General features: G+C 38.9%; 1 protein-coding gene and 3 long non-coding RNA genes across 8 annotated transcripts; 2 read left to right on the top strand and 2 right to left on the bottom strand.

The window, feature by feature from the left end:
* The first annotated feature begins 2,625 nt into the window (after nucleotides 1-2,625).
* Nucleotides 2,626-3,339, top strand: LOC136243894 (uncharacterized). The gene is made up of 4 exons (XR_010695012.1): nucleotides 2,626-2,799; nucleotides 2,847-2,991; nucleotides 3,082-3,111; nucleotides 3,169-3,339. It is a non-coding gene; the product is annotated as an uncharacterized lncRNA (long non-coding RNA).
* A 4,984-nt stretch (nucleotides 3,340-8,323) lies between these two features.
* Nucleotides 8,324-11,923, bottom strand: LOC136244338 (uncharacterized). Of its 3 annotated transcripts, none has more exons than XR_010695155.1 (5): nucleotides 10,732-11,923; nucleotides 10,283-10,483; nucleotides 10,130-10,231; nucleotides 8,452-10,074; nucleotides 8,324-8,396 (listed from the first exon to the last, which is right to left on the bottom strand). XR_010695155.1 is itself a non-coding variant. In XM_066035916.1 (4 exons), exons 1-4 carry the CDS (start codon nucleotides 10,768-10,770, stop codon nucleotides 9,364-9,366), a joined length of 1,053 nt encoding a protein of 350 aa, XP_065891988.1. In that variant the 5' UTR covers nucleotides 10,771-11,923; the 3' UTR covers nucleotides 8,437-9,363. The 3 variants fall into 3 exon arrangements, 1 of the variants encoding a protein (XP_065891988.1); XR_010695156.1 differs by having other exon boundaries at nucleotides 10,541-11,923; XM_066035916.1 differs by lacking the exon at nucleotides 8,324-8,396 and having other exon boundaries at nucleotides 8,437-10,074.
* LOC136244341 (uncharacterized) lies at nucleotides 8,624-12,982 on the top strand. Of its 3 annotated transcripts, none has more exons than XR_010695159.1 (7): nucleotides 8,630-8,987; nucleotides 9,465-9,530; nucleotides 9,588-10,240; nucleotides 10,796-10,938; nucleotides 11,976-12,181; nucleotides 12,246-12,497; nucleotides 12,558-12,982. It is a non-coding gene; the product is annotated as an uncharacterized lncRNA (long non-coding RNA). The 3 variants fall into 3 exon arrangements; XR_010695158.1 differs by having other exon boundaries at nucleotides 8,635-8,987; nucleotides 12,246-12,589; nucleotides 12,639-12,982; XR_010695157.1 differs by having other exon boundaries at nucleotides 8,624-8,987; nucleotides 12,246-12,982.
* A 1,308-nt stretch (nucleotides 12,983-14,290) lies between these two features.
* Nucleotides 14,291-14,759, bottom strand: LOC136244910 (uncharacterized). The gene is made up of 3 exons (XR_010695643.1): nucleotides 14,677-14,759; nucleotides 14,540-14,622; nucleotides 14,291-14,348 (listed from the first exon to the last, which is right to left on the bottom strand). It is a non-coding gene; the product is annotated as an uncharacterized lncRNA (long non-coding RNA).
* Nucleotides 14,760-22,055: the final 7,296 nt, after the last annotated feature.

Genomic DNA, 22,055 nt, shown 5'->3' on the forward strand with positions numbered 1-22,055 from the left:
TTGGTAAATGACCTGCACTTAATACTTAAAAGTAATTACACAGATTTGAGTGCAATTAGGAAGTAATTGTATAAGTTGTGGTCAAATATTCAGTTCTGTGTGGCCATTAACTCCGAACAGATGATTGCATCATTCTTTACACCACAAAAAAGGTTTCTGTGTCATATAGGCTAGTTCCAATTGATAGGATTCTAATGTCATTATATTTCTAATGTCATTATGTAACACGTATATAATCAAGAGTTCATAGTAGTCAGGAGAGTATCCAATACTGCAATAGCCCTTCAAAACACACTGCGTTATTGTTATATCTAATAGTTTATTATCACCACAACATGTTAACTGCCTCAAAGGTCTTATCTTTGCCTATAACATTTGAAGTACAATTACAGGTTTCCCTTAGATATATCATGCAATGCGTATCAACATCTATCACCTTTCATGTCGAATCCTTTCATGTCGAATCCTTATGCTGGAATTTACTGAAAATATCCTAGAGCATTCAGATATGATGTAATACTGATGTAATTTCATAATGCAGTATGTATTGAAGGGCTATTGCAGTGTTGGATACTCTATCTACTACTATATATAATTATTATGAACTCTTGGTATAATGTATGTAATATATTTGTAACAATTAAGGCATGTATTGTATATTTGTAACGTACATGTACGTGATGTCTGTAACCTTTGTACTATATGTAAGTTCTGTAACTTGTAACATATTTAATATCCGTTGTGGTCACTTTACATTATTAAATTATTTACAGAAGTGAAAACTGGAGGATGTGGATAGTAGGACAATCATAATTCTTTAAAGTACTTTTTCATATACATTTCCAGCAGTTAAAGGACTTCACAGAATTACTAAATACCTGGACAGCTGGTCCGTGCTTCATTACAATACAAGTTTGATGGATTTACAGTACTCTAACAGAACATACAAATATTGGCAAAAAATAAATAGAATATACTCTATCATTGTTAGTCACTAAGTTAGCTAAGTCATGCTGAGTAAGTCTTTTAAGACTGTAATTTTGTTGTATTTGATTGTACGTTCGTTTATACAGCGAACATTATGTCTACTGGGCTATGTGGGCTGTGAACTATATAGCTACTGTGAAATGAAATTATTTTCATCACTGATGACTCTACCTAGATAACCTTTTGGATCTATCACACAATGTTGTACTTTACAGATGGAAAATTTACACTGCAAGAGCTCCAACAGTGAAGTATCAAGACAAGAAAGCTTCTTTATCATGCCTTTACAGTGAATTTGCATTGGAAGCGGACTTTACCACATTGCCTCGCACATTGCTTCAGTACATAACGGGCATCAGTAGCTACAACATCATGTTCATGTTTGGTATTGAACAGACTCTGGAGACGATATCATTACTAGGGACAGTGAAACCAGTAGCTCATAAGCACTGCATGGCTATAACTGACATGTTAATGGAACTAAATATAGCTAAACTGGCCAACACTGGCTTGAAAACTGTAGACTCGATCGGAGCAGCTGCAGTCACGTCTGATAGCCACTACTAGCTAATTGCAAACCAGATTACTTCATTACTAGTCACTAGTAATCATTTGTTTTGTACACTAGTGTTTTAATTAACACTTTTTTGTTTCTCTACATTAGAGTTTTGTCCCCAGAGGGTTTTGTTAATTAACAAATAACGTGGCAAAACCCACAATCGAAATTAAAGACATTTATGGTTTAATTATTCGCGTAGTCAACGTTCGCGTTCATAGAAGAATGTTTGAGCAGAGGATGTAGGTTCAAGCCAAGATCACAGAAAGGAATTGAACCCTGGTGTTCATCCCTTCGACTTCGTAACAAGTAAGCCTTTGTAACACTGTTCATTTACGTTTCTCAATTCACAAGCCCGGTCTCTCGGGTCTCCCCAATTTCATTGTAGAGTTTAGGATGATGAAGTTTATAGACACCCCTACCTATTCTCCCGATTTGTTAGTGAATAATGTTTAACAGTTCTTGGACAATTTATACAAAAACATTGCAAAAACCTCATGTATAGAGTGCATTAATTAGAAATTTGCACTATTTCAGTGTCACGCCCCACCTACCTACCTCAGGTCAGACAGTGGGTGAGGATTAGTAGAGGCCTTCATACTGTTACTTATCCCCAGGGTAGGGGCATTTGCAGCACAAATAGCCATACAATATTGTTTGTTTAATGGACCTATCAATGTAATCTCCGCCTATCAATGTAATCTCCGCCTATCAATGTAATCTCCGCCTATCAATGTAATCTCCGACTACCACAGATACGGGCTGAGATGGGGGGAAGGCCAGGATTTTCACTTCTGAAAATTACAAATCCCCACCTACTAGCTCCGAGTAACAAACCCCAGGGATAGTCAATTGTTTTTAGGGTTTTAGTAGAGGATTTGCAACTAGGAAGTTGTCCCCAGGAGTCAAAACTCCACTGTAGTGTTGTACAAGATAGATGGCCGTGTAGACTTGTGCGGACGTGATGTACACGTGTTGAGGTGTTAGCAAACTAGAGAAAAGTGAGTTTAATCCATTAAAGTGACCTTGTATTAATTTATCTTTGTAGGACTCCAATGTAGTGTTGTACAAGATAGAAATTACACATGTGAGGATGGTTGTGAAGGTGTTCACAAACTAGAGGGAAAGCCATTGAAGTGACATTTAATTACAGGAAACAGTAAGACTCCACTGTAGTGTTGTACAAGATAGAGGACCATGTAGACTTGTGCGGACATGATGTACACGTGTTGTGAGGTGTTAGCAACTAGAGAAAAGTGAGTTTAATCCATTGAAGTGACCTTGTATAATTTTACCTTTGTAGGACTCCACTGTAGTGTTGTACAAAATAGAAATTACATGTGCGAGGATGGTTGTGAAGGTGTTCACAAACTAGAGGAAAAATGAGTTTAATCTATTGGAGTAACACAGTGAAAATTATGTACAAGTGTAGGGAGATGTTAAGTATGGTGAGTTTAATAATCCATTGGTGTACCATTGTATTACAGAAATAGTAAGCTCATCTATTGGAGTTACAGTATTTTTTTATTTCTGTGTAGAGTAGCTACAATCAAAAAAAAGAAAAAAATGTGAGAAGGAACTTCTTCAAAAGTTACAGTGTTACATGCTTGTTTTTCCATTTGTAGGACTTTCAGTTCATTACTTTTCAACACAGGACTTTCACAAATTTCAGTGCATTCTTTGTGGTCTAAAGCATGTCATAGAATATTTGCAGATTAATTAGTGCAGCTGGGTTGAAGGGAAGACCCCAGGTGAATTCCAAGCTAATTATTTACCACAACTGTCATCTGATTGTAGCGTACTAGCTGTTTGCTATTTGCATAATCATACTTTTTGGTATTACTTCTATATATATATATACCAGACGAAAGAATTTTGACTTCTAAGATCAGCTAACTCGTGATTGCATGTACAGGCATTTCTTCCCGCACTCACAAACCGCGTATGTTGGTGGTATCGCCAACAAGAGAAGCAATGTTTAATTCCATTGGCTAAACCATCTACATCGTCAAAAGTTTTGGTGGAAAGCGACTTATACCTGGTTTCCTTTTTAGCTGCGTTCCTGTGCCTTTGGTAGGTATAGCGTATTACCGTCAAGTTTGTACAATAATACCTGTTTATTGCCGGCTAGATATGACTGAGTCTGGAGACGAACTCTTAGACATGGATGTGTCACCCCAAGCTACACCTTTGCTAGAAGCCGCATCTAATTATTACCAGAGACCTACACCAACGCCACCTACTCCACCACCACATAGGAAGAGAAGGGCACCTACACCGCCTCAACGAAGGGTAATAAGACCACCTCCCCCGCCTCAACGTAGGGTAATAAGGCCACCAACCCCACCTCAGCAGCGTAGGGTAATAAGGGCACCCACTCCACCACCTAGGAGCACTCCAGCTCAGCTACCACCACAAAATATAGGTGCCTCCAATGTGGCACCTGGCAGGCCCCCTATACCACCTCCAAGGAGCACATCGAATGTACACTCTATATTTATGGTCAGGGCTTCCCTGGATATTACATCACTGGGTAGATTGCTGCCCAGTTAACTATCATATTGTCAACTGTTTTCACAGGTATATAAAGGTAAGACGCATCAACAATAAATGTGAGTGGCAAATTATTTAAAATGAACGGTCAACAAGCAAGGTTGATTTGAACAATAGTCAAGCTGTTTCCCCAGCATGGTCCTAGCTGTGTGAGTAATTAATGCATGAATATAATAGAATGAATACCGGTAGTCAAGGTACTTTTTTGGTAAAAGGCAACAGTCAAAATCAACATTGATCTTGACCAACTTTGATCATGGTTGCAGATTGTACTACAGTGCCTATTGGAGTGACAATAGACCCTGGCCGTGCACCAAGCAAGAGCTTAATGACTGTTTGAAAATAATTATTTACAAAACACCATCATAGCTAACTATGAAACACCATAGATACTGGAAACACTATCCAACACATTAATAACTGCCATGTGGTCAGTGATTTGTAGACCTGTGTGATGCTACAGCAGGGTCTGTAACAATTGTTGGGTTCGGTTCATTCAATTCATGAGTCATTAATCAGAATGACAACAAAGTACAACCAGAAGAAGAAGTAGGACAAAATAATAAGAATACAAACGTGACGTCATAAATAATTAATTCACAGGCAAAACTACAAGGTATAGAACAGAACACTAACCGGTATTGGGTGAAGCGATATCCGAAGGTTAAATAAAATGACGGGTTTGTTTCTGCAACTCTTAATAACCAAGTACGGTTTTCTAAATAACGCCGTCCTAGCAACATCAGTTCAGTTCCAGGCAACCAATTCTAATGTATCACACGTTACTAAGCACCCACCTGTATAACCTATTTGAGCGTCCAGCAACTAGTTTATTAACCGCGATTTTTCGTTCACGTCATAGCAACCAGTCTTATGTGTGCTGCGCATAAAACTAGGTGATAGATACGCTGAATTTAAGCGCCTCTATAATCTATCGTGGAACTTTGACCTCCTGCTCATGCGAGGCCTACCTCTTGCGATATAAACTCTATGTATTTGTACGACCTAGAACACCACACTCTCCAGAACAGGACCTAGAATGGAAGTGTGATATAATCACCTAAAATGGAACAGAGTACCCCCAAATAAACTAATGATCTATCAGGTGCGGAATGCCAAGATGCCGGGTAGATAATGTCAGGAGAAAGAAGCCGTAACGAAAACAACCAGAGTTGTGATGGTTTATAACACGAAGGAAGGATGAAAGTATCTCAGAGTATAAACAGTGGAGAAAGGTATCTCGAGAGCTCATAAAATTTTGTTGCTGATACCATAGTGCTAATACCAGAATATTAGTGCCATATTGCCTGACCATGTTGTATAAACAACACATGCTATGACATAGTCTAATCCAATAGTGACGATTATGTACACATTTGTAGACAGTTGTGAGTTGTTAACAAACTAGAAAAAAGTGTTTATTCCATTGAAATGACATTGAATTACAGGAAAATTTTTACACTGTATGAGTCCACTGTAGCTAGTGTTGCAAGATAGAAATTACAAGTGTGAGGACAGTTGTGAGATGTTAAGGAAAAGTGAGTTTAATCCATTGAAGAGACAGTGAATTACAGGAAACATTTTCCAATGTAATACTTCACTATAGTGTTGTACAAGATATAAATTACACATGTGAGGTTGTTAACAAACTAGAGAAAAGTAAGTTTAACCAATTGAAGTGACCTTATATAATTTTTCTGTGTACGACTTCACTGTAGTGTTGTAAAATATAGAAATTACACATGTGAGGATGGCTGTGAGGTGTTAACAAACTAAATAAAAGTAAATTTAAACCACTGAAGTGACCTTGTATAATTTTTGGTATGACTTCACTGTAGTGTTGTAAAAGATAGAAAGTACAAATGTAAGGATGGTTGTGAGGTGTTAACAAACTAGAGAAAAAGTGAGTTTAATCAAGACTGCAAATAATTATTTTCAATCATTAAACTCTTGCTTGCCGTGCACCAAGCAAGAGTTTAATGATTGTTTGAAAATAATTATTTACAAAACACCACCATAGCTAACTATGAAACACCATAGATACTGGAAACACTACCCAACACATTAATAACTGCCCTGTGATCTGTAGACCTGTGTGATGCTACAGCAGGGTCTGCAACAATAAAGTATCGGTTTTGCCTAAATTTTGGAGACAGCTGACCCCAAATCTGCCCCCAAGGGAAAAAACCCCCACTGAACAAAAACCACATGGGTAAAAAAAGAACAGCTGGAGGAAAAAACCTTACATGATGCATGCAGCTGTAGCACCACATGTGCATCACTCTCGAACACAAACGGCAATAACAATAACCACAAGCAAGATTAAGCACATGCATGAATACATATATAATAGTCCAGAATCTAGTCCAACTGAGTATTTTAGTTTATTTGTGAATAATTAAATGGCATTTTAATCAGACTACAAAGAATTGCTTACATACCATTTTCTAAGCACAATAATGGAAGCCAACCATTCCCCAAGGAGTAGCATAGGTGCAAGAGACCATGACTATACGTAATAATAATTATTTTGTCAGTGGATTCATGTCTGCATGCAAGGGGCAGAAACTACCAATAACAATCCACGACTGAGATATTAGTGGATTATTGGTGACAAATTTCTGACTCCTGGTGACAACTTCCTAGTCATGGTCTCTTGCACCTATGCTACTCCTTGGGGAATGGTTGGCTTCCATTATTGTGCTTAGAAAATGGTATGTAAGCAATTCTTTGAAGTCTGATTAAAATGCCATTTAATTATTCACAAATAAACTCATGGTTGAGTCTCTTATCACTAAGAGACTTGCGGTTACCCACACCATGGCGAGGGGCATAGCTACAACCTCCTTTTCTCCGCTTCTGGTGCAGACCATTTCCTAAGACAGTAAGATGCTCCACAGTAGCATATTCGAATTATTAAACGCCTGAGGCAGAGGTGTTAGAATGATGCAATGAAAACTGAGGCGGAACTAAAACTTACAACAATGCAACCATGATAATACTTGTATGTACGTGCATAGTTATGTTGTATCAATAGATATAGTGGTATTGTTCATCGTGATAAATACTCCTGTGTGATGACTTTATCATGGTGAACTTTTATAGTATCAATTGACCCCAATCGTATGTTGAGACCTGGTCTAATCTGTAGGTCGCCTTTTCTTTGCTGGCCTTGAGTAAATTCAGCTTTGTCACAGCCAGTGCTGTTTTAAGATAATAAATCAACATTAGTTTATTAGAAATCCGACTAAATTACCTGTCTCACTTCTTGTGTAATTGTAGGAACAAAACTGTTCATGTGTGTAAGGACATACATTGTACACCATATGAACCCATTGTTGTCCTGGTGTAGTTCCTACCATTATTATGCAATGTTTTATAGGTGTGGAATAGAATTATGTTGATACTTATGTTTTTATGTGTGGGTACGAGGAGCGAATCTTGACAAAGTGATCAACTGATGTGGTATTGTCTAAAGAACACATGATGAGAACAAAATGCATCATGCACATGTAATCGCATCCCTTAAGATCATGTACAGTATGTTCTATAATATTTTCTTTTAACAATAAGTTTAATAGTAGATGATGTCATAATGTTATTGGCTAATAATAGTTGCAATTGTTGCAATAAATAATAGTAGATGTGTGCCTGTAAAAGAGGCACATGTCACAAACATTTAAACTGTTTATGCACTAACCTTTCATGATTGTCATGGTGGCCTCTTGCACTGGGGCGATTAGGGTTATATCTCCTGTAGATAAAATTATTTTTATATTGCTCAATTTTGTAATATCATAACTATTACCACCTCTGTAGCCACATCCTCTTCCTCTGAAGCCACCTCTACCTCTCCCACCCCTTTGACGCCGTCTCTGCTGAGGAGATTGTCCTGTGCCCCTCAAATTTTGATGTCCTGTGCCCCTCCAATTTCCTGTGCCCCTCCATTTTCTTGTGCCCCTCAAATTTTGATGTCCTGTGCCCCTCCAATTTTGATGTCATGTGACCCTCCAACTTTGAAGTTGTTGTGGTGGGGCGGTAAGGGGCCTCATTAACCCATGTTGCGGTTGAGGAGTGAAAGGTCTTGCTTGCGGAGGGGTAGGTGGCCTTGGTTACTGTGGAGGAGTGGGTGGCAGTTTCTTTTTGTTGGGTGGTGGAGTAGGGGGCTGTATTGTGTTGGAGGCCCCGAAAGACGCTTCCAGCAGAGGGGTGTGTGGCCCATATGTCCTTGGTTCATGGCTGTTGGTGGTAGGCAGTGAAACTTCCATATCTAGAATTTCTTCTCCAGATTCAGTCATTTCTAAAACGACATTAGAACAATACTAAATGCGCTATCCCATACCTACATGTATTACCAGGTAATAAAGCCAGTCCAGCTACACTCGACGCTAACAGTGTCAAAAGTTTATCGCAAAGTGTATTAGCCCGGTTATATTAGCCAATGGAAGTTTCTATCTTTGGCGGCCTAAGCAGAAACTTTTGGTGTATGAGTGCAGGAAGACATTAGCTAATTGTGACCGGATTTGCGAAAAGGTACCTTTTTCGCACATTTTTCAAAACCTGTTTTTTGTTATTAAAGCATTTGTATAATCACATACTATTCGCTGTTAAAATTTTAGCGCGATACACCCAACCGTTATTGAGATATAGGAGTTTTTCGATTCAATACATTACAAATTAACTTTAATACATCTATCAAACCTGTAGTATAAGATTCCGAATATTCTCCGTAACCAATCAAGGCGACAAATCTTCTTCTTAATCGTGACAAATCGCTGTGTTCAGAAACGGAGTGAAATTACAAAATAAAACGGATTAATTATTGCATGGCTGTTTCCTTTTCCTCGTGACGATGTGCTACTGCCATATTCTGTGTAATTCAGATTGTTTGGTGAGTTTATTGTTTACGTAACGAAGTTTTGTCAACTGTAAACACGTAACATACCTGTCAAATGAAGGATTTCTTTTAGTGCGCACTGTTTCAATGCTTTTGTTGTTCAGTTGTTTAAAATAAGCCGACTAAAGCAAGCAGAGTAAACTATGATACTGGATAATAGCCACAGCGAGAACCGTGGTATTATACAATAATTAATTTTAGTTGTTAGCTTCTGTCAGGTTAAAATGGCGGCGTGATTGTAATTAACCTGGCCTATGATATAAACACAGTGAAACACTACTGTAACAGCACTAGTAACTAGAAAATGAGTTAACAGATACAATTCAAAGAGATTAAATACATACAACACAGAAGTATTCTGAAGTGGAGGTCATGGCCGAGGTTCTGTTGATTCAGGACATACGATGTCTTGCACTTCTGTTGGACAAAATTCTTTAATTTTATCGAATAAATACCATTTCCTTTCTATAGATAGTCCATCAGGGATGATAACTTGTGGAAGATCTGTGTGATGTGGATGCCATGAAGAATTTTTCCGTAAGTTAATACACCGCTCGGTGTCAGAAATACGGTTTTTCACAAATACCTTTCCAGGGCGTGATGAGCTAAACCTAAAGTGGTGCAACTGCGTTATCCCCTTCAACGCAGTTTTGATGGTGTGTTGCTCGAAATACTCTGCCCAGTTGTACATTGGCACTATGTTGCTTCCGTCCTGTGCTCCAACTAGTTGAGCGTAGTTTGGTTTTGCTGACTGGTTTACTACTCTCACAATATCATCAAGACATCCAATAAAAGTCTTCTTATAGTTTTGCTTCAGCAGTCCAAAACACCAATCAGGACTAAACTTTGTGTGGCCAACAGGAAGAAAAGAGATTGTGATATCATTATGTTGGCCAGTGAGAATGCGCCACATGAAGTAGTACATAAGAAACCGATTCTTATTCTGGCCACAGCAATTATCTGCATGGAAATGGACTGATTTTTCTCCAAATCCATGATGATAAAGGAAATGATGTAGCATTGAAATTATAGTATTTCCACCTTTGCCAACATTGGATGCCTCGTCGATCAAGTAGTTTATCTGAAATTATAGCACATTGGAGATGCAACTCATGAACATCACAGTATCAACTTACTTGCCGAGGAACAGCTTCGCAACAGACACCAAATATGGCACATTTACGAGGTGTCAGAAAATAAATAGGACCAGGCTGGAAAGGGTTGCTTGGGTAATGGACCTACAATAAGTAAGTCATTATAGTCAGTTAGCTATGATTTTATGCAAATACCTGTTGTGCCATGTCAAAGCTGTAATGTATGGTTTTGTTGTTGGAGTTGCAAGGTATTTCTGCTCCAGGAAGAGGAACTTCCATCGTTTCACCATGTGTGTACAGCTCTTCCAATGCTTTCACACTGTCCTTGCATGCCTTTCTGTAATAGTCCCTCTCCTCCTTAACATGTTTGATGTGTGTTTCAGCTTCCTTGATGGTCTACAGTAGGAAAAACAATAGAACTTTGATACTTTTCAGAATAGAATACTGGCAAACCTTGATTTGTTAAGTGTTTAGCATGTGAAGCTTTGTAATGACAATCTGCACATTATAGACATGGCTTTGTTGTAATTTACAGTAGGTTACTAAAGTGATATTCATCACCAAAATGGTTATCTCTAATTGGGATATTCTAATATTTTCATGTATTGTTTTCTATAATGTCATGATTATGTCTCTAAATTTACCTGTGACTTTTCTTCTTCTGGTTTATTAATGGATCTCATAATAGCTGTGCTATTTTGTTGACAGACCCAACACAAATCTGTGCGTGGCTTGGCAATGAGAATGTGTGGGAGCAGCTTTCTCCAGTATGCGAGAAAAGTGGTGTTTGCTACGTATCTGATGCCAGCCTGAATGCAAGAGTCTTTGTAACGTCTCCACACATCCTAAATGTGAGTAAATACAATAATGATTCAGCACTAGATCGTTCTGAGTGGTGTCACTGTTTGAAATGTAAAATAATTGTTTTCTCTTTCTTTTTGTTTGGGTGGGGGAGAGTCATCTGTTTACATCTCTCAAATGTTTGCGTTTACAATACAACTTGTAGTGCGATTTTGTTATGCCTGACATATGTGACCGTCTCAGCGAAAACTCGCATTGTTTGCACAAGCATGCATATTTAGAAAAATGAAAATTATTTGTAAAATTATGCATTCTAAAGGAAAAAGTTTGCAAGTTTAAATGGGGCCGGTTCTCTGGGAAGGAAGTCTCAAAACAATGACAACTATATACCATCTTACTCGCCTGCTCATGGAGAGTTCGAAAATCCTTGTTTTGTTTCTGTAGCGCTAATGGTATATGGTTGATACGTGCATTTGTTAACAGTGCAGTAGACGTGAAGAATCGTTGCCATTTCTTTTGTAAAACTGGCTTTGTGAGTAACCACGCAATCAAATACCAGTCTAAACCTATGCCTCAGTTGATTGGCCAATGACTGCTGAATCTTTTAAGCCAAATTTCAACAGTGTAGGGTAAAGCAAACAAGAGTTACAGCCTCGAATGTAAGCGCATGTAATTTATGTTTAGTATAGTTGTTGTACAAATCGATTTTCTTACTCTACCTACTGTCTAGCACTATAATTCCAAAACTGCTCACCGGAATTAGCTGAAATTTGGATTATCCACTCCTTAGGCACTAGAGATAACGCTGAGACAATAAAAAGAAATTCAGCAAGTGTGCGAAAAAGCGGGTTTTTGCTGAGACGGTCATGTATAGAGTATGTTGTTTCTATGTTTGAAAGCTTCTAACATGTCAACTTTTATGAAAAAATATTATGTGAGTAGGATCACATGATCTCAATGGTTCCTTGAATGCCAGTTTTGAAATCCCAAGAACTTACAGAATTGTTTCAGTCCTTTCATACAAGAAAACTAACCTTTTTACTGCTGCTCGATGGTAACAATTTCATATCGTCTCTTTTATATCCAGGTATGTGTCCAGGCAAGAGGATGGCATGTTGTTCAGCATAGTTCTGCAGAAACTTGACAGCAGCATTGATGACATCAAATGGCATGGCGTTGTGAGGAAGACACTTACTGTTTCCATGGACTCGTGGTGTCATTCCACATTCCAAGTAATGTGACCTAATGGACTGAAGTCTCTTCTTTGGTCCAATTCCATAAAGAATCCCAAAGGTTACTGAACAAACCGGAACCCTGTTGTGCATGTAGTCAGAATAGTTCCTTTGTCTCCTTTTAGCCTTGTGTCTACCATCTATGATGTTCTCACTCCTGTTCAATGTTGTCATCAATGACCCTAAGATGACCATGTCAAGTTCGTCGTGTGTCATAAGAGAGGCTTGAGCCCTCATTTCAATGAAGTGCTCTGTTGTGAACTGAGAGCTACATGGTCTACCATCAGTCTTCTTGCAACCACATGTGTTTACTACGAACTCTTCACAAAGTAGACCTTCCCTTTCATCTACCAGTGTACTACTACCTGTGGCTGGAGGTGGTAATGATGAACTGCTACTGTCACTGTTTGAATCCATTCTCCTTCTTTTCCTTGTAGATGTTGAACCAGGAGTACTACTGCTTCTGTTGGTAAGTGGTGTGCTAGTGAATGGCTGATTATCATTCAGTGATGTATCAGGCAGTGATGTATCAGGCGTACTGGTGATCGGCTGACTATCATTCAGTGATGTATCAGGCGTACTGGTGATCTGCTGACTATCAGTAGACACTACACTGGCTGGGCAATACACTTCTGGAACACAAGAAGATTCTGGAGTCATCGTTTCCTGGTGGTTATTTGCTAGTGGAGACTGAAGCATGCCACTGCCTGGAGACATAGTAGTATCAACTGCTGAAGTAAAGTTCAGGGAAATCTCTTCTTCGAAAAGACCTACTGTTCAACTAATTTTAATGTTTTTTGTGTATGTTGTAAATATACCTGCATTGTTGTCAAATTCTTCATAAGTGTCTTCATCACATTCAGTAGTGTTTACATCGTAACCTAGGTGGAATTTTCACCTCGACATAGCAGAAATATTTTAATGGATTCCTTACCGCATTCCGATTCTACGTCACTTTCATCATTGTCAAAATATTCCTCAATAAGCGCCTCAAATTCTTCGTGGTTTGTGTTTAGAGAGTGACCAAGCCCATCGTTACAAAGAGAGTTTAAAGCTGAAGTAACTCTATTTCTACTCCGACTGGCCATTGCAGCAGCTTCGCGCGCAAAAGAACCGCCATTGAAAACAAATCGGCTATTTGTAAGTGATTCCGTGTTACGTCTATCGTAGTATGTGCACATGGCCCTGTATTTTGCATAGTATCTTTTGGTACGATGTACCCATGAAGCTATAATTTTGCAGTGTAATAGCCTAGGCTTATGCGCACCCATATATGCAATAAAAAAGGAGGCTTATTATTTTTGGAAATTTTCAGTCGCTCTTTACTCGAGTTTTGAAATGTGCGAAAAAGGTACCTTTTCGCAAATCGGGTCACAATTATAATTGCGCTTCACCTAATACGCTTGCGCTTCGATTCACACTATACAGGTAGCGCTTCGCCAGCCTGTGGCACATATTACACCAGCCAAACAAATAATTATATATAGCAAAAGTCTTTGTGTCAGAGAAGTGACCGAGGAAGTGACACGGATGCTACGTCACTCTAGGTGATATAATAAATCAAGTGATCTTAGAAAATTCCTCTTTTTTCCGTAGGGATATTCCCCTATTTTATCACGTCTACACAAAACTCACTCTTTAAGTGAAATTCTATTATCAAATTTAATACCAACAATTGCCTTTTGTGCTCAATAATATACAACAAATAGATAGATAACCAATACAGAGTCACTCTAGATAATACATTATTTCTGTTGTTACATCCTTCCTCCACACGTTTCGAACCCTTTAGGGGACTCAACACTACTTGTGGAGTCCTGAATGGTGATAAATTAATAGATACAAGTTAACACTACAATTGATGAACTTACTATTTTTGTTGTTTGTTAACGTAACCCATCCTTCCTCCACACGTTTCGAACCCTTTAGGGGACTCAACACTACTTGTGGAGTCCTGAATGATGATAAATTAATAGATACAAGTTAACACTACGATTGATGAACTTACTATTTTTGTTGTTTGTTAACGTAACCCATCCTTCCTCCACACGTTTCGAACCCTTTAGGGGACTCAACACTGCTTGTGGAGTCCTTAATGGTGATAAATTAATAGATACAAGTTAACACTACAATTGATGAACTTACTATTTTTGTTGTTTGTTAACGTAACCCATCCTTCCTCCATACGTTTCGAACCCTTTAGGGGACTCAACACTACCTGTGGAGTCCTTAATGGTGATAAATTAATAGATACAAGATATCACTACAATTGATGAACTTACTATTTTTGTTGTTTGTTAACGTAACCCATCCTTCTTCCACACGTTTCGAACCCTTTAGGGGACTCGACACTACTTGTGGAGTCCTTAATGGTGATAAATTAATAGATACAAGTTAACACTACAATTGATGAACTTACTATTTTTGTTGTTTGTTAACGTAACCCATCCTTCCTCCACACGTTTCGAACCCTTTAGGGGACTCAACACTACCTGTGGAGTCCTTAATGGTGATAAATTAATAGATACAAGTTATCACTACAATTGATGAACTTACTATTTTTGTTGTTTGTTAACGTAACCCATCCTTCCTCCACACGTTTCGAACCCTTTAGGGGACTCAACACTACTTGTGGAGTCCTTAATGGTGATAAATTAATAGATACAAGTTAACACTACAATTGATGAACTTACTATTTTTGTTGTTTGTTAACGTAACCCATCCTTCCTCCACACGTTTCGAACCCTTTAGGGGACTTTTCAAGGCTGCTCGGCAGTTAAATTTGCATTTACATGAAGCATGGTAGCAGCTTCACATGCCTGATACATTGCATCCAAAGCAGCCTCCATATTGCCTTCCACCGTGGCACAGCTAATATCATCATGCTGTCTATCTGGGTATCTTACAGGTGGCCCATCATATGCTGTTGGTCTGATTTGGTCGAAACAGTCGCACCATTCTAGTAATTGTCTATAGTAAGGTGCTATTTTTATGGCACTGGGTGAAAAATCCCATAGGGTTAAATCCTCAAGTTTCCCTACTCACTGAGTGCAACATAGGCTTGACCAGACGCAAAGAAATTGTTATTTAAAGTTACGATAGCACTGTCTACTGTTAAGCCCTGTACACGATGCACAGTTACTGCATAAGCTAACTGTACTGGAAACTGTGATCGTAGTATTGAATACGATGCACCTTTAATGTCTATTCTCTGTCTGGTTCTTGCAACAGGGTACATGCTATCAGGATTTCCTAGTTTGCACACTAATATACCATTAGGAGTCATGTCCAACACCTCACATAATGCTCCATTTACCCAACCTTGTGATACTTGTAAGTTACGTCTCAGCACTATGCGACAACCTTTCTTTAAACTAATTCTATCAGGTAGGCGCATGGAATCTCGTAATCTTTGTTTGTCTGCCTCTCTCAATGGCTGACCATTACTATCTGTATCGTTGGCCTCGTATTCATGTGTCTCACCATCTATTCATTTTAGACACTCCTCATTGATTAAGTCTACCTCTTTACGCTTGGAGCATATTATAACAGTTCGGGTCAAGTCCACTGCATCAATATCAACATCTCTCAGGCGACTTTTTAACACAGAACTGACCGTTTCGTCACATTCTCCCTTCCTAATTTTAGTCAGTATGGAACTTAATTGTGTGTCCTTACTTCTGACTATTTCTCTTAGTTGCAAAATACTAAAGTGAGACCACAATTTTGTGTTAAATATATCTGTGTTTGAAACAGGTGGCAATTGTGCAGGATTGCCAAACAATAGTATATGACGTCCACCCCATGGTTTATAACGTCCATCCTTTGTAGAAAAGCGCCTACAAAGATGTTCCATTGTTAAAAAATTTTTGCAATCTGTCATTCCAAACTCATCACAAATTATTACGTCAGTCTTTCTAAGTGCAGTTGCATCAACTGTTCCATTTTGGAGTGACGTTTTACCGGTAATATCTAACCTAAAGAAATTATGTATTGTTTTTCCGTGAATTAAACCAGCCGCCACGCCACTTGGAGCCAGTTTGGTTACTACCATATTACATTGCCATAAGTGTTCTACTACAGCACCCATAAGGAAAGACTTACCACAGCCTGCAGCACCTACCAGTGCAGCCAATACTTGTGTATTACTTTGCATTCCACTTTTTAAATGCTCAAATGCACGTTTTTGGGATGGTGTAAATTTGCTCATATAGCCTTCTAGAGGTGCATGATGTGGAGGAAGCAAGCATTTACCCTCGCCATCATCTAACAACTGGTCTGTCACTTCTTTAGTTTCTTCATTATTTATTGAACCAATAGGTATTGTTGATAGAAACATGAAATTCAAATTCTGAAGGGCATTTTAATGTTTTGTATACAGCACATGCATACATTTTATCACTTTTATGACGGTACTCTAGTAAACCTTTACCAGCAGATAACATTGCCTTCTGGTATGCTACTGCTGGTATTTGTCCCTCTGTTAACTTGATGTCTACTAGGTTGGTATGACTATTATCTACTCTGGACCAAAGTATACTGCCGCAACAGTAACACATCCCAATTGCTAATGGCTTAGAGTCAAAGCGAACTTGTTGTGCAATCCTCTTGTTTCCTAAAGCTAGGAGCTCATCACTAAGCGACACGCAGTTCACATCTGTGGTGATTAGTTTGTCACTTGTATTTGATTTATATACCACAGGTCTTCCACATGAAACATGAAAACCTGCTTCTTCAGTGGTACCTCTACTACGGCCATTAGAAACCTTATATCCTGCTTCTGCAGTGGTACCTACACTACGGCCACTAGAAACCTTGTACCCTGCTTCTGCAGTGGTACCTATACTACGGCCATTAGAAACCTTATATCCTGCTTCTGCAGAGGTACCTATACCATGGCCATTAGAAACCTTATATCCTGCTTCTGCAGTGGTACCTACAGTACGGCCATTAGAAACCTTATACCCTGCTTCTACAGTGGTACCTACAGTACGGCCATTAGAAACCTTATACCCTGCTTCTGCAGTGGTACCTACAGCACGACCAGTGGTTACCCTAAAGCCCGTTTCTGCACTGGTGCCAGTAGGCCTACCTATTTTTTTGTTAAGCACGTATCCACATTTACACAACTTTTTTCTTGCCGGCACTTTTTCATCACAATTTGGACAAGTCCTTAAAAAGTTTGGGCCTGGGTTACTTTCAACATCACCTGCTTGTAGCAGCAGTAGCATAGTAATAAAAACATGCATAGTAATGAATACCTTAACTGATACCGTAATGAAGAACATTAATTTGTCTACATGGTACTCACCTGAAGTTGTTAACCCGTAATTAGAATTACGCCTCCACCGGAGGTGATGAGTACCTATCGCTATTCTCCATTGCTTTATGTCTATCATTGCCCTGCTTGTTTCTTCGCACTACAACAAAAAAATGTACGACAAGTAACAGGAAACTAGTTATTTTATTGTAAAATAACGTAAAAATAACTTCTGTAATTGTACAACAACTGTGAAACATTTAGCCCATCCGAACAGTACAGTGCCTGGTAACACCAGTAACACACTTTATTCAGACTAGTACTTCGACAGAAATTTATTCCAACCATGGCATTCCATGCGGTAAACAAACTAGTTAGGACTAACCTTCAAACACCTGTAAGTGTAAGTAATGCAGTTCAAGGCAGGAAGACAATGTTTTCAGTTTAAACTTAATAAACAAAAATATTTTAATGGCGCGCGTACGGCTGGTTGCTATGTATTCAGACAGGTTTTACGTGTTTGGCGACCTGTTTAACGCGCAGTGTGTACAACTTGTTTTGCGGGTTGAACGTGGATTTTGAGTGAATTGCGCTGGAAAGTTGTTGTAAGGAGTTCAATGTTTGTTAGAAGAAAGACACTATTTAGAAAAGTGTCCTGCTTAACGAAGGCACCGGAGAAAAAACTCTCACTTCAATTTGACGTTCGGGTTTCGTCTAACTCAATTCCAGTAAGTGTTCTTGTGTGCACTACGCAGTTTTGTCTGGACATTAATTAATTAATTATTTAATTATTTATGACGTCACGTTCTTATTATTATTATTACTTGGTTATGTAATTATGCTTGCAACGCCTACCAGATAAACCACTGGGGGTAATGCTTTGAAAATCGCTGTACAGATGGAGTTATCAACTTAGAAAGGCTCTTCAATGGTGTAGAAGAATCAGACTTAAAGCCACGGTGTTATAACACAAAATCCAACTTGGTGTAGCAAGTGCGAGATCGAGATACTCTAATAAAGCAGTCATCCAAATAGAGCAGTCACCCTGAACAGAATTCAAGAGATCAGTTAGAAATAAGTAACCTGTATAGAGATCAGCTACAAACAAATCACCCTGTAGAGAGTTCAGCTACAAACAATTCACCCTGTTCAGACATCAGTTAGAAGAAGTTTTCTTGTAGAGAGTTCAGTTACAAACAAATCACCCTGTAGAGAGTTCAGCTACAAACAATTCACCCTGTTCAGACATCAGTTAGAAGAAGTTTTCTTGTAGATAGTTCAGTTACAAACAAATCACCCTGTTGAAAGATCAGCTAGAAGATGTCACCTTGTAGATAGTTCAGTTACAAAGAAACCACCATGTAGAGAATTCAGCTACAAACTAGTGACCCTGTAGATACATCAGCTAGAAGAAGTTACCTTGTAGAGAGTTCAGCTACAAAGAAACCATCATGTAGAGAATTCAGCCGCAAACAAATCATGTGTAGAGAGTTCAGCTACAAACAAATCTCCCTGTAGAGAGATCAGCTAGAAGAAGTTTCCTTGTAGAGAGTTCTGCTACAAACAAATCACCCTGTAGAAAGATCAGCTAGAAGAAATCACCTTGTAGAGAGTTCAGCTTCAAAGAAACAATCATGTGAGAGTTCAGGTACAAACAAATTGTCCTGTAGAGAGATCAGCTAGAAGAAGTTACCTTGTAGAGAGTTCAGCTACAAAGAAATCATCATGTAGATAGTTCAGGTACAAACAAATCACCCTGTAGAAAGATCAGCTATAAAAGAAATCACCTTGTAGAGAGTTCTGCTACAAAGAAACTATCATGTAGAGAGTTCAACTACAAACAAATCACCCTGTAGAAAGATCAGCTATAGAAGAAATCACCTTGTAGAGAGTTCAGCTACAAAGAAACCATCATGTAGAGAGTTCAGCTACAAACAAATCGGCTTGTAGAGAAATCAGCTAGAAGAAATTACCTTGTAGAGAGTTCAGCTACAAAGAAACCATCATGTAGAGAGTTCAGCTGCAAACAAATCACCTGTAGAGAGTTAAGCTACAAACAAATCTCCCTGTAGAGAGATCAGCTAGAAGAAGTCACCTTGCAGGGAGTTCAGTGACAAATAAATAAACCATGTAGAGAGTTCAGCTGCAAACAAATCACCTGTAGAGAGTTCAGCTAGAAACAAGTCACCCTGTAGAGAGATCAGCTAGAAACAAGTCACCTTGTAGAGAGTTCAGCTAGAAGAAGTCACATTGTAGAGCTACAAAGAAACTACCATGTAGAGTTCAGCTGCAAACAAATCACCCTGTAGAGAACTCAGTTACAAACAAATCGCCCTGTAGAAAGATTAGCTAGAAGAAGTTACCTTATAGGGAGTTCAGCTACAAACAGATCACCCTGTAGAGAGTTCAGCTACAAACAAATCACCATGTAGAGAGTTCAGTTACAAAGAAACCACCATGTAGAGAGTTCAGCTGCAAAAAAAAATCGATCACTCTGTAGAGAGTTCAGCTAGAAGAAGTCACCTTGTAGAGAGTTAAGCTGCAAATAAATCACTCTGCAGAGAATTCAGCTACAAACAAATCACCATGTAGAAAGATCAGCTAGAAGAAGTTACCTTATAGAGAGTTCAGCTACAAAGAAACCACCATGTAGAGAGTTCAGCTGCAAACAAATCACCTGTAGAGAGTTCAGCTAGAAACAAGTCACCCTGTAGAGAGATCAGCTAAAACAAGTCACCCTGAGAGAGTTCAGCTAGAAGAAGTCACATTGTAGAGAGTTCAGCTACAAAGAAACTACCATGTAGAGTTCAGCTGCAAACAAATCACCCTGTAGAGAACTCAGCTACAAACAAATCGCCCTGTACAAAGATTAGCTAGAAGAAATTACCTTATAGGGAGTTCAGCTACGAACAGATCACCCTGTAGAGAGTTCAGCTACAAACAAATCACCCTGTAGAGAGTTCAGTTACAAAAAAACCACCATGTAGAGAGTTCAGCTGCAAAAAAAATCAATCACTCTGTAGAGAGTTCAGCTAGAAGAAGTCACCTTGTAGAGAGTTAAGCTGCAAATAAATCACCCTGTAGAGAATTCAGCTACAAACAAATCACCCTGTAGAAAGATCAGCTATAGAAGAAATCACCTTGTAGAGAGTTCAGCTACAAAGAAACCATCATGTAGAGAGTTCAGCTACAAACAAATCGGCTTGTAGAGAAATCAGCTAGAAGAAATTACCTTGTAGAGAGTTCAGCTACAAAGAAACCATCATGTAGAGAGTTCAGCTGCAAACAAATCACCTGTAGAGAGTTAAGCTACAAACAAATCTCCCTGTAGAGAGATCAGCTAGAAGAAGTCACCTTGCAGGGAGTTCAGTGACAAATAAATAAACCATGTAGAGAGTTCAGCTGCAAACAAATCACCTGTAGAGAGTTCAGCTAGAAACAAGTCACCCTGTAGAGAGATCAGCTAGAAACAAGTCACCTTGTAGAGAGTTCAGCTAGAGAGTTCAGCTAGAAACAAGTCACCCTGTAGAGAGATCAGCTAGAAACAAGTCACCTTGTAGAGAGTTCAGCTAGAAGAAGTCACATTGTAGAGCTACAAAGAAACTACCATGTAGAGTTCAGCTGCAAACAAATCACCCTGTAGAGAACTCAGTTACAAACAAATCGCCCTGTAGAAAGATTAGCTAGAAGAAGTTACCTTATAGGGAGTTCAGCTACAAACAGATCACCCTGTAGAGAGTTCAGCTACAAACAAATCACCATGTAGAGAGTTCAGTTACAAAGAAACCACCATGTAGAGAGTTCAGCTGCAAAAAAAAATCAATCACTCTGTAGAGAGTTCAGCTAGAAGAAGTCACCTTGTAGAGAGTTAAGCTGCAAATAAATCACTCTGCAGAGAATTCAGCTACAAACAAATCACCATGTAGAAAGATCAACTAGAAGAAGTTACCTTATAGAGAGTTCAGCTACAAAGAAACCACCATGTAGAGAGTTCAGCTGCAAACAAATCACCTGTAGAGAGTTCAGCTAGAAACAAGTCACCCTGTAGAGAGATCAGCTAAAACAAGTCACCCTGAGAGAGTTCAGCTAGAAGAAGTCACATTGTAGAGAGTTCAGCTACAAAGAAACTACCATGTAGAGTTCAGCTGCAAACAAATCACCCTGTAGAGAACTCAGCTACAAACAAATCGCCCTGTACAAAGATTAGCTAGAAGAAGTTACCTTATAGGGAGTTCAGCTACGAACAGATCACCCTGTAGAGAGTTGAGCTACAAACAAATCACCCTGTAGAGAGTTCAGTTACAAAGAAACCACCATGTAGAGAGTTCAGCTGCAAAAAAAATCAATCACTCTGTAGAGAGTTCAGCTAGAAGAAGTCACCTTGTAGAGAGTTAAGCTGCAAATAAATCACCCTGTAGAGAATTCAGCTACAAACAAATCACCCTGTAGAAAGATCAGCTAGAAGAAGTTACCTTGTAGAGAGTTTAGCTACAAAGAAACCACCATGTAGAGAGTTCAGCTGCAAACAAATCACCTGTAGAGAGTTCACCTAGAAACAAGTCACCCTGTAGAGAGATCAGCTAAAAACAAGTCACCCTGAAGAGAGTTAAGCTAGAAGAAGTCACATTGTAGAGAGTTCAGCTACAAAGAAACTACCACGTAGAGAGTTCAGCTG

This window comes from Dysidea avara, chromosome 14 (genome assembly GCF_963678975.1).
Source record: "Dysidea avara chromosome 14, odDysAvar1.4, whole genome shotgun sequence".
Lineage (NCBI taxonomy): Eukaryota > Metazoa > Porifera > Demospongiae > Dictyoceratida > Dysideidae > Dysidea > Dysidea avara.

What these genes read in the sequence shown, in the direction of transcription:
- LOC136244338 (XM_066035916.1), bottom strand. Translation starts at nt 10,770, where the DNA reads ATGAGATCCATTAATAAACCAGAAGAAGAAAAGTCACAG. An exon ending in GCTTTGACATGGCACAACAG is followed by an intron (nt 10,232 to 10,282) that starts GTATTTGCATAA and finishes TACTTATTGTAG; the next exon opens with GTCCATTACCCAAGCAACCC. An exon ending in GCGAAGCTGTTCCTCGGCAA is followed by an intron (nt 10,075 to 10,129) that starts GTAAGTTGATAC and finishes CTATAATTTCAG; the next exon opens with ATAAACTACTTGATCGACGA.